This window comes from Cajanus cajan, chromosome 6 (assembly GCF_000230855.2).
Source record: "Cajanus cajan strain Asha chromosome 6, NIPB_CcT2T_4, whole genome shotgun sequence".
NCBI classification, from domain to species: domain Eukaryota; kingdom Viridiplantae; phylum Streptophyta; class Magnoliopsida; order Fabales; family Fabaceae; genus Cajanus; species Cajanus cajan.
This window is the reverse complement of record NC_138522.1, coordinates 21,781,530-21,794,308: the sequence shown is the minus strand read 5'-3', so window position 1 is coordinate 21,794,308 and position 12,779 is coordinate 21,781,530. Positions and strand designations below refer to the sequence as shown.

Here is a 12,779-nt window from a genome sequence, read left to right as displayed (position 1 = left end):
ATGTAGCAAATACCTCTTAAATTTTACTCAATCATACTTGTATTATATTTTCAATTGCTTTCATCAAATTAAAGAATTGTAGATGCAACATTGTATGCAAACCCTAAAACCTACATGGTTAGTATGCATTCATTATAGATAACTTGCAAAATCTATAATCAATGTTTACAATACACGGAGGCCTTTACTTTATTTCTACCAGGTGGTTTGATTAGTTAATAATTTGGGGTTTAATTTGATTATTAAAATACCACACACCCTTCTAACACTAGGTTGAGATGTACCCTAGGTGACCACCCATAACTTAAATTCCAACTCAACATCCAAGTCTAGGGGATCCAGGCACAACCATTCAACAGCTACTATGCAACGAATAGTATGTATCAACTCATTACACACCATATTCACAACATCATTTAAAGAAGAAACATGTTTTTAGAAAACACATCCCCATTAAAGACAACAAAACACTAAGCTCTCAAAGATTCAATCATCTAGAATCTCACATTGAACAACTCAATGTGACACTCTCTAACTCTCAAGCATATATTTAATAATATAAAATAATGGGTCTAAAAAATACTTCATTAATTAACCAAAACTAGTAGCAAAAAGTACCACATGCAAACTCAAAACTAAGAAAACTGAAAGCTAAAGCAATTAAAAAGAATAAAGAAATGGAAATGTTTCCTGAGGAAAGAAACTAAAATTCTAAATGCAATATAATAGAAAAAAATCCCAAACTAGAATCTCGATGTCACATCCTATCAGAGCAAACCATCAAAAATTCAAACTCCTCCCAAATCAAAGTCACCTACATAAACAAATAAAAGCATGTCACAAAGGAAAAATGGGAGTGAGCAGATATCTCATAATGGCTACTGATGTAGGAACGGTCGGGTAGCCACACACATACAAAATACATAATATGATCATACAATAATTAGTATTAATTATCCCATTGATAACAATATGACAATCAAGTTAATAGTCATCCAAGCATATTTTGTCTCATCACATTGATGTCACAATTCAAACACAAGTGTATGCTATACTCATTGATCGAGGCCGTACCCGGTCAAATAAAAAACAATTAACGTAGTACTAGGAAGTGACTCCTAGGTCGTCTCCCAAGGACCAATTGTCTCAGTCAAAGGTTCAAACACACAGTGGGGGGGGGGGGTTGGTTCAGATTATCGAGTTAAACAAAACGAGCAGAAGTATGGATTACTTGCAGTAATTAAAATAGGTCAGACCCCTGAACATAATGCACCTCTGATTTCCTTGGTTCACAACAAATAATCTGTCCAAACATAATCCTGTTCAGTCCATGATTAATCAACTAAGCGAAGACTAACATGAGACCTCACTACACGAATTAAGCAAACGTGAACCTTGCAAGACCTCCTTCCCCAGGATTAAGCAACCTGAGATACTGAACGTGAACAACCCAGAGTCATTAAGCATGGCTCAGATGTTGAACGCCTCAGAACAGAGATCCCACAAGGGAGGATCAAGCGGAGCAGAAATGCAACGCACAGAGAACCTCTTTCAGAGGATTGCATTCTGTCCAAGGGCCCAAACCCTGGGGTTTAGCCCTCCATTAAAATAGCAACAGAAACGAAAATAGAAGAAAACATGAAAGTGGCAACAGCAATGCAAGCAAAACGTAACAGAGAAGAGGAAGAAGAAAACGAAAATGGAAGCAGGAACAGAATACAAAACGTGAATAACAATAGCAAAACGTGAATGTTCAGATACAAGAGGAAGATCAACCAGAAAATGTGAAGAACAAAGAGCCACCAGCAGAAAACGAAAAAAAACCAAGTTCGAAGAGAGACAGCAACGTGGTCACATCAAGTCTGCATGTGGGTGGGTGCTCCTTTCCCTAGAAAAACCCTAATAGAGTGTAAAAATGGGCCCCCACTGGTCTGACCCGAAAAATACAATAAAAATAAACGAAAAAGAAAATAAAATGCTGATATGGCATTAGTGGTGCAATGGTGACATGGCATGTGATGTGGCAGATGACGTGGCAGCTCTTCTTGAAGTCCAAAAATTTATTCCAAGCCCAAATAATTATTAAATTGCCCTGAAAATAAAAATTGGGATAATAAGATCCAGAAAATTCAATTTAGTTAAAATATGAATTACCAGTCTAATTAAAGCCCAAATAGAAAACAGTGCAGAATATAAACAATTAAGCACAAATCAGAGATTAAGATAAGCACAGAAAGGTAAGAAAATAAGGGAAAATAATGACTCATCAAATTCCCCCACACTTAGCCTTTTGCACTCCTGGGCAAAATCAAAAAGCAGAGCAAGGAACAATTTAAAAGATACCAAAGATAGCAAAGAGAGCCACATGGAGAAAAACGAAAACAAAAACAACAACACACAAACAGACAGAGTTACATAATCCTCATTGAATCATGAGAAAAGAGAGGAATAGGCAACATGCAACACACAAAGAGTCAAAGAAACCAGATACTTATGGAAATCATCCAAGCATTTCAAAACATGGCAAGACAATCAATCAACTTAAGAGGTGAATCAAAAATAACAGAACCTCACAAGATGCACTATATCACTGTATCTCTCAAGTGTCTAGGCAACTGTATACTCTCAAAGCACTCATGAAAAACAAGCAACAGATAGACTTGGCAAGCCTCTAAAATCAACACTCAACACACATGCACATGAGGATCAAAAGGTCTTTTTAGGGTTGTAATGAGGCCAAGGACAGGGTAGAAGATAATATATGGGATAAGTAACTACAAACCAGAGGAAGCAGAGGAGCAATGGGGAATAAGTCAAGAATAAACATAATAAGCAAACCCAAAACCTCTAATGACCTCTAAAATAACCAATCCTCTTCCCCTTTGCCTCATACAATTTCTCTTTTTTCGTTTTTTTTTTTTTTTTGATTTTTGGAAGCATGAACAGTACACACGAAATTTTGAGATAATCTAATATAAGATGTGCAGAGAAATAAATATACAGCATGAAGAACCAACTAGCCAATATATATCATCCAATGAAACATACACACACACCCCCACACTTATTCAAGAACTTATTCCCAAAACAATTCCAAAGCTCCAAAACTCCCTAAGGTTAAGGTAATCATGGTTTTTCACTTAAGGCTTGTAATGAGGTTCGAACAAAGAAGGGGAAATAGGCTCAGCAGGGGTTATCAGAGGAGTTAATTCAAGGTAGGCTTATTTGGCTAGAGGCTTATCAGAATAAAAATGCCTTAATCCTTTCCAAACATGCATGTGGACCAAGAAATATCAAACAGAGTCAAGCCAAGGATATTGTGCAAGCAATCAAGAGGCAAAACACACAAGAAAGAGCAGAGAAAGGGTCAAACCTCACATAGGGTAAATCTGTCACATTCAATTCAACCTCTCAAACCTCATAATCAAATTGCCAAGCAGAGAAAGACAGGGATTTCAATCCATAGAATATCAAGTAACTCATATCCAAGAGTGAAGCAAGTGCCCACAAACTATCAAAACCCAGAAATCAAAGAGAAACATGCAAAACTGTACATGACACCTAAACATAGAACCTAAACCAAAATTGACAAATAAACCCTAAAAGCATCTAAACAAGACAGTGTAAACAAGACACCCCCCCACACTTAAATCACACATTGTCCCAATGTGGCTCACATCATAAGATCAAAGCAATTAAAATAATCAACAGAATGGGACATGTGCAAAGAGGGGGAAAAGAGAACTCCCTAAGTCATGGAGATGGTGGAAAGGAAGTGGGGTCGAGCAGAGACATCTCCTCTACAACTGCATTCAACAGGGAAGGATTGCTGAGGAAAGGTTTCAGACGGTGCCCGTTAACTTTGAAGCTCTTGTCTGTGGATTCACTTTTGATCTCAACTGTACCATAAGGAAAAACATTAGTAACAACAAAAGGTCCAATCCACTTAGAAGCAACTTACCACCCATGAGACCAAGCCTTGAATTATACAGTAAAACTTTCTGCCCAACCGTGAAGTCCTTTCTAGCTATCAAACTATCATGGAACTTCTTGGTTTTCTCCTTGTAGAACTTAGAGTTCTCATAGGCTTCCAGGCGGATCTCATCCAGCTCACTCAGTTGCAACTTTCTTTCCTCACCAGCCTGATCAATGGAGAAGTTGCAGGTCTTCACAACCCAGTAGGCCCGATGCTCAATCTCAACAGGTAAATGACATGCCTTGCCAAAGACAACCCGATAAGGAGACATCCCTATAGGTGCTTTGTAGGCAGTCCTATGTGCCCAAAGAGCATCATCCAACCTGTTACTCCAATCTTTTCTGTTGGGCTGTACAATCTTCTCTAAGATTCTCTTGATCTCCCTATTTGAAATCTCAGCTTGCCCATTAGTTTGGGGGTGGTAAGGTGTGGAAATTCTGTGCACTACCCCATACTTCTTGAGCAAAGCCTGCATAGATCTGTTGCAAAAATGGGTTCCTTGATCACTAACAATGGCTCTGGGTACTCCAAACCTGCAAAATAGGTGAGATCTAACAAAATCCACTACAACCCGAGCATCATTAGTTCTGGTGGGTTTGGCTTCCACCCATTTTGAAACATAATCAACAGCTAAAAGAATGTAGGAAAATCCAAAAGAAACAGGAAAGGGACCCATGAAATCAATACCCCAGACATCAAACACCTCACAGAATAGCATGGGCTGCTGAGGCATCTGCTGTCTCCATGTAAGGGATCCTCCTGCTCGCTGACACTGCTCACAAGTGCTACAAATCTTCCACGCATCTCTGAAGATCATGGGCCAGTAGAAACCACAGTCAAGCACCTTGCGAGCTGTCCTCTGAATGCCTAGATGGCCACCTGGTGGGGAAGAATGACAAAACTGCAGGACCGAATCAATCTCATTATCTGGTATGCATCTCCTAATCACCTGGTCACTGCAAAACTTCCACAAATAGGGGTCATCCCAAATATAATGCTTAGCATCACTCTTAATTTTATCAATTTGAGCTCGTGATGCTAAGGGAGGAAAAACAGAAGCAACTAAAAAATTAACAATGTTTGCAAACCAAGGGGTAGAAGAAGCAGAAACAGAAGAAATAATAAACAAATTTTCATCAGGAAAATTATCCTGGATGGGCAAGATGTCAGCACTATCCTCAGGTCTTTTAATTCTGCTGAGATGGTCTGCCACCAAATTTTGAGCTCCACTCCTGTCCCGGATATCCAAGTTAAACTCCTGGAGCCAAAGCATCCACCTGATCAATCTAGGCTTTGACTCAGCCTTTTTCAGAAGGTACTTCAGAGCTGCATGGTCAGTATAGATAATAACACGAGAACCAAGCAAATAAGATCTAAATTTATCAAGAGCCAAAACAATGGCAAGAAGCTCTTTCTCTGTGGTAGTGTAGTTTGCTTGGGCAGCATCCAGAGTCCTGGAAGCATAATATATCACTCGAGGCAACCTGTCAACTCTCTGTGCTAGGACAGCTCCCAATGCATAATTGGATGCATCACACATCAGCTCAAATGGGACTGTCCAATCAGGTGCCTGAATGATTGGAGTGGTGGTCAGTGCTTCCTTGAGGCAGTCAAATGCCTGTTTACACCTGTCATCAAAAACAAAATCAACCTCCTTCTACAGTAGATTGGATAGTGGAAGGGCCTTCTTGCTGAAGTCTTTAATGAAGCGCCTGTAGAAACCTGCATGGCCAAGAAAAGATCGCACCTCTCGCACGCAAGAGGGGTAAGGCAATTGTGAAATAACAGATATCTTTGCAGGATCTACCTCAATGCCCCTACTAGAGATGATATGCCCTAAAACTATACCCTGCTCAACCATGAAATGACATTTCTCAAAATTAAGAACAAGGTTAGTCTCAATGCATCTATTCAAAACTTTATCCAGACTATCCAAACATGTATCAAAAGAGGATCCATACACAGTGAAATCATCCATAAACACCTCTATGCAATTTTCAAGAAAATCAGAAAAGATACTAAGCATGCACCGCTGGAAGGTACCAGGGGCATTGCATAGGCCAAAGGGCATCCTCCTATAGGCAAAAGTGCCAAAGGGGCAGGTGAATGTGGTTTTCTCTTGATCCTCAGGAGCAATGTGGATTTGAAAGTAACCAGAAAAACCATCAAGAAAACAGTAGTGAGATTTACCTACCAGACGCTCAAGCATCTGATCAATGAAGGGCAGAGGAAAGTGATCCTTCCTAGTTGCTTGATTCAGCCTCCGGTAGTCGATGCAGACCCTCCAACTGTTTTGCACTCTAGTGGGAATGAGCTCATCCCTCTCATTTTTCACAACAGTGAGACCTGTCTTCTTAGGGACAACCTGGACCGGACTCACCCACTGACTATCTGATATAGGATAAATGATCCCAGCTTGAAGAAGCTTGGTCACCTCCTTCTTCACTACATCCAAAATGACAGGGTTGAGTCGCCTCTGGGGTTGTCTGACTGGTTTAGCTCCATCCTCTAAGAGTATCCTATGCATGCAAGTGGATGGGCTGATACCAGGGATGTCCGCCAGGGTCCAACCGATGGCTTTCTTATGCTTTTTCAGAACGTGCAACAGTTTCTCCTCTAGAACAGCATCAAGGGAGGTGGAAATGATAACTGGAAACTTCTCATCATCCTCCAAGTAGGCATACTTGAGGTTTTCTGGTAGAGGCTTTAATTCTGGAATGGGTGCTGGCTGAACAGTGGAAGGAACTAAGGGTTCCACAGCATGTACCTCAACCTGCAAGTCAGACTCACGTGTACTTCCTGAAACATGGTTAGTGCATTCTGACTCTAAAGAAATAATATCCAGAGGTACAGCACCCAAAACATCATATGCACAATCAGTTACAAAATCACAATTATTCTTGGGACAGGAATCAAAATCTGATACAGAAACAGATTCAAAATCAAAAACAGAATCAGAATCAGTGCATGCAAGAGAAGTATATAGATCAGACAGAAAACAATGTTTCTTATCATGCAGAGAATGAAAATTAGAAGAATACTCATCAACAATATCATCAAGTATCTCAGCACGAAAAACAGAATGGTTTTCAGATGGATGTTTCATGGCATCAAGAATGTTAAAATGGACAATACTATCACCAAATTCCATGGATAATGTACCAGCATACACATCAATCTTAGTTCGGGCTATTTTCAAAAATGGTCTGCCTAAAATGATTGGGGCAGATCCATGGGAGAATCCCTCCTCCATATCAAGCACATAAAAATCGGCAGGGAAAATCAGTTCACCAACCCGAACTAAAACATCCTCAATCAAACCTGTAGGGTGGGCAACACTTCTATTTGCCAACTGTATCACCACACCCGTAGGTTGCATAGGACCAAGAGACAAAGATTTAAAAATGGACAGAGGCATGACATTTATAGAAGCACCCAGATCAAGCATGGCATTTTCAAATTTGCTATTCCCAATAATACAAGGTATGCAAAAAGTACCTGGGTCCTTACATTTTTCAGGAATGTGAGGAACAGATTTACCTATCAAAGCAGACACATTTCTGCCCATGCTGATTCTCTCATTTCCCTTCATCTTCCTTTTATGAGTGCACAGCTCCTTGAGGAATTTTGCATATCTCGGGATTTGCTTTATGGCATCAAGCAAAGGTATGTTCACCTCTACTTTCTTGAAGGTCTCCAAGATTTCCTTATCCACCTCTTCCATTTTTTTGCTTGGAATCACCTTAGGAGGAAATGGAAGAGGGATAGGAGGCTGCAAATCCGAACTGGTGCTGGAAGAAGGTCCACCTGCATGAAAATTTTTGACACCAACTGGTTGATCATTTTGCTCAGATGCAGATGTTGGAACTGGAACTGGTACAGGTGCAGATGGCGGTGGAGGTACTACAGTGGGCATGTCAATCTGTTTCCCGGACCTCAATGTGATGGCACTCACATTTTTTGGATTCTGCACAGTCTGTGAAGGCAACTTATCTGAATTTTGTGACTGTGCCTGATTAAGTTGAGTAGCCATCTGTCCCATCTGATTGGTCAAGCTCTGAATGGAAGCTCTGGTCTCTTGCTGGAATTGCATATTTTGAATTGTCATCTGCCTCACTAACTCCTCCAATGAAGGTTCGGAAGTAGAAGGTTGAGGAGCTGATGGTGCAGGAGCTTCATTCTGCTGCCTGTGATATTGTTGCTGTTGCTGCTGCTGAACTGGTGGAGGCACATAAGGTCTGCTTGGACCAGCAGAACTCTGAAATGGTGGTGAAGGTTGTTGCTGCTGCTGCGAAGACCATCTAAGATTAGGATGATTCCTCCATCCTGGATTATATCTGTTGCTGGACAAATCACAATTTTGTTGTTGTTGCTGCTGCTGCATTGGTCTGTTATTGTAGATATTTGCAGCATAGGCTTGAGGAGCATTAACATCAGAAGACTGCTGCAATGATGGACACGAATCTGTATGATGATCATTTGATGTGCAAAGGCCGCAAACTCTTGCCACAGATGCTGACTTTTGATTCGCAGCAAGTTGAGTCACCAGGCTGACCAAGGCATCAAGTTTACTCTCCAGCTTTTTATCTGTATCAGTGGCCACATCATGAACTCCTCTAACAACAATTGCATTGTCGTTTCTGGTACTGAATTGTTGAGAGTTGGAGGCCATCTTTTCTATTAAGTTCCTAGCTTCAGCTGGGGTCATGTCACCAAGTGCTCCACCACTTGCTGCATCTATCATACTCCGCTCCATGTTATTCAGCCCCTCATAGAAATATTGCAGCAACAACTGCTCTGAAATCTGGTGGTGAGGACAGCTTGCACATAATTTCTTGAATCTTTCCAAGTACTCATACAAGGTTTCTCCACTAAGTTTTCTGATCCCTGATATATCCTTCCTAATTGCAGTGGTCCGTGAGGCAGGGAAGAATTTCTCCAGAAACATTCTTTTGAGATCATCCCAGCTAGTGATGGACCTGGGAGCCAAATAATACAGCCAGTCCTTAGCAACTTCCTCCAATGAATGTGGAAATGCCTTCAGGTAGATGTGATCCTCTTGAACATCAGGAGGCTTCATGGTAGAACATACAATATGAAACTCCTTTAGATGTTTGTGTGGATCCTCACCTGCATGACCATGAAACTTGGGCAACAAATGAGTTAGTCCAGTTTTAAGCACGAAAGGAACATCTTCTTCAGGATATTGGATGCACAAACTCTCATAAGTGAAATCAGGTGCAGCCATCTCCCTAAGAGTCCTCTCACGAGGTCCATTATGTTCACCCATGTTTTGTTGTTGACTTGAATGAAGTTCAGATGCAACACTTATACTATCACTAACACTATCACTATCACTATCACTATCACTATCACTATCTAAAGATGGAATGATATGCTCTCTAATTAATCTATGGAATGTCCTATCAATCTCAGGATCAAATGGATACAAAAATCCAGGGTTGCTCCTAGTCATGCACTACATGCAACACATGCATCAGGTCACGTGAACAGTAGGGGTAAACTGGGAATTTCCATGAAAGCTCAGAAAATATCAAAACTAATGCACCAACATCATCCTAAAATCATAAGACACTACCACAAAAAGGTTGAGAACAAAATTCAAAACCTAACTATTTTAAAAAAATTAGAAAAGTTTGGGAAAATAGTGAAATAAAACTTCAAAAATAAAAAAGAAATAGTAAATGACGTTTTTTTGAAGATCTGGCTGGGGACACACAGCAAAGCTGTGTGGGTTGGATAGATCTTTTTTTTCTACACAAAATGAAAAAAACGTTTGCCTAATTCCGATAACCAGAGCAAAAATTATGGCCGTTTGAAGTTTTGCTGAAAAGTTTTTTAAAAAAATTTGTATCTCCAAATTTTGACCAAACTATGTGCCCTAGCTATTTTTTACACAAAATATAGGTTGAAAGAAGTTACCACAAAAAAAATCAGACAAAAATAACAAGTCTAGCTATGGAAACCAAAAATCACAATTAATTGGAAAATTCTGGCACTATTCACAGCCACTTGATGCACCAGCTTTTGAGCCAATTTTCACACCCTTTCCCACCAAATTGGAACCCGAACAGAGTAGTAGTAGGGAGAGAAAACAGAGTATGCACAACCGGAACAGAGCATGCACCAAAATTCGGACCAAAAACAGAGCAAACAAGCTACAAAACGGACCAGAATTCAAGCCACAAAACGCACCAAATTTGGCACCAGACTAGACCAGATTTTTCACCACATGAGCCAGAAATCAAACCAAAAACCGGACCAGAATTCTAACCAAAATGCACCAGATTTCTAACCAACATGCACCAGAATTTGAACCAAAATGCACCAGAAACCAAACCAGATTTCGAACCAAAAATTGAACCAAATATCAGACTAAGTTACTGTTCCATTGATTTACTGTTGAATTGGTTCTCTAATTGCATGACCTTAGGGACTAATAACACACAAAATTACACAACATAACATGCAATATGACACGAAAATGCAAGCATCAAACTAACTCACAAAACTGATATGAAACTGATATGAGACTGACACACACTAACACACCACCAAGAACACCAAGAACACCAAGAACAAACAGAACACAACAGAAACTTAAAACTACTAACAAAAACACAAAACACACAACAAACACAAAACCTTTGACAAGAACCGATGGTCCCCAGCAACGGCGCCAAATTTGATCGAGGCCGTACCCGGTCAAATAAAAAACAATTAACGTAGTACTAGGAAGTGACTCCTAGGTCGTCTCCCAAGGACCAATTGTCTCAGTCAAAGGTTCAAACACACAGTGGGGGGGTTGGTTCAGATTATCGAGTTAAACAAAATGATCAGAAGTATGGATTACTTGCAGTAATTAAAATAGGTCAGACCCCTGAACATAATGCACCTCTGATTTCCTTGGTTCACAACAAATAATCTGTCCAAACATAATCCTGTTCAGTCCATGATTAATCAACTAAGCGAAGACTAACATGAGACCTCACTACACGAATTAAGCAAACGTGAACCTTGCAAGACCTCCTTCCCCAGGATTAAGCAACCTGAGATACTGAACGTGAACAACCCAGAGTCATTAAGCATGGCTCAGATGTTGAACGCCTCAGAACAGAGATCCCACAAGGGAGGATCAAGCGGAGCAGAAATGCAACGCACAGAGAACCTCTTTCAGAGGATTGCATTCTGTCCAAGGGCCCAAACCCTGGGGTTTAGCCCTCCATTAAAATAGCAACAGAAACGAAAATAGAAGAAAACATGAAAGTGGCAACGGCAATGCAAGCAAAACGTAACAGAGAAGGGGAAGAAGAAAACGAAAATGGAAGCAGGAACAGAATACAAAACGTGAATAACAATAGCAAAACGTGAATGTTCAGATACAAGAGGAAGATCAACCAGAAAATGTGAAGAACAAAGAGCCACCAGCAGAAAACGAAAAAAAACCAAGTTCGAAGAGAGATAGCAACGTGGTCACATCAAGTCTGCATGTGGGTGGCTGCTCCTTTCCCTAGAAAAACCCTAATAGAGTGTAAAAATGGGCCCCCACTGGTCTGACCCGAAAAATACAATAAAAATAAACGAAAAAGAAAATAAAATGCTGATATGGCATTAGTGGTGCAATAGTGACATGGCATGTGATGTGGCAGATGACGTGGCAGCTCTTCTTGAAGTCCAAAAATTTATTCCAAGCCCAAATAATTATTAAATTGCCCTGAAAATAAAAATTGGGATAATAAGATCCAGAAAATTCAATTTAGTTAAAATATGAATTACCGGTCCAATTAAAGCCCAAATAGAAAACAGTGCAGAATATAAACAATTAAGCACAAATCAGAGATTAAGATAAGCACAGAAAGGTAAGAAAATAAGGGAAAATAATGACTCATCACTCATACAAGAACAAGATTCTTTGAACTCCATGTAAGTTGTGCCAGTAAAACACTTTATCACTATAGGAGTTTATGACAGGTCAAGTCATTACAATATTCTACATTAGGAGAAAATAAAGTAGTAGTGCATTGAGATAACTATGTTGACCAAGTTTCACCTAGGCATGGAAATCTAACCCACCCCTCAAGGGTACCTGCCTGAACCCACCCCGATTTGGACTGGGAAAACCCGTGTTTATCGGGTTTGAGTTTTCCTCGATTGATAAAATCGAGGGCGGGGGCGGGGACGAGGATGTTAATACCTGCCCCGCCCCTGCCCCCGCCCCGCTTAATAATATAATTTAAAAATTATTTATATATATATATTTATAAACCAAAATTAGAAATATTTATATGTAAAAATATGTATTATTTTACTTTTTTAAATGTTTTGAAATTTGTTCATATTTATTTAAAAAAAAAAAGAAAAAAAGGTAAGAGCGGGGGCGGGGGCGGGGCGGGGAAACCCGAACTCCATTGGGACAGGGATGGGTACCCAAATTTTACCCCCAGCAAGTATCGGGGGCGGGGGCGAGGAACGTAAAACCCGCCCCCGCCTCGCCCGATGGCCATGCCTAGTTTAACCCCCCATGCACACAATGTGGTGGGATTGGGGTTCCCAAACCTAGCTATCTCCAAGGTCATGGAATCCCTAAGGTTTTACACAGGGGATTTTCGCTGGCAAAATATTTCACATTGTAACCATCACACAAAAACACATTTATGCAAATGATGAATGACATATCGATTCTCATGCATAGCCATAGAAATCATATCCACATAGTCTCTCAATTCACAATTCGCTTCACTAAGTTATACTTAGACTTATCACATAATCATTTCTCATATTC

The 12,779-nt window shown here is 40.2% G+C and overlaps 1 protein-coding gene across 1 annotated transcript; it reads right to left on the bottom strand.

Annotated features, from left to right (window-relative positions):
* Nucleotides 1–4,978: 4,978 nt before the first annotated feature.
* On the bottom strand, nucleotides 4,979–9,288 carry LOC109794391 (uncharacterized). The gene has a single exon (XM_020353841.2). The coding sequence runs from the start codon at nucleotides 9,264–9,266 to the stop codon at nucleotides 5,634–5,636; it is 3,633 nt and encodes a 1,210-aa protein (XP_020209430.2). The 5' UTR covers nucleotides 9,267–9,288; the 3' UTR covers nucleotides 4,979–5,633.
* Between the last annotated feature and the right edge of the window lie 3,491 nt (nucleotides 9,289–12,779).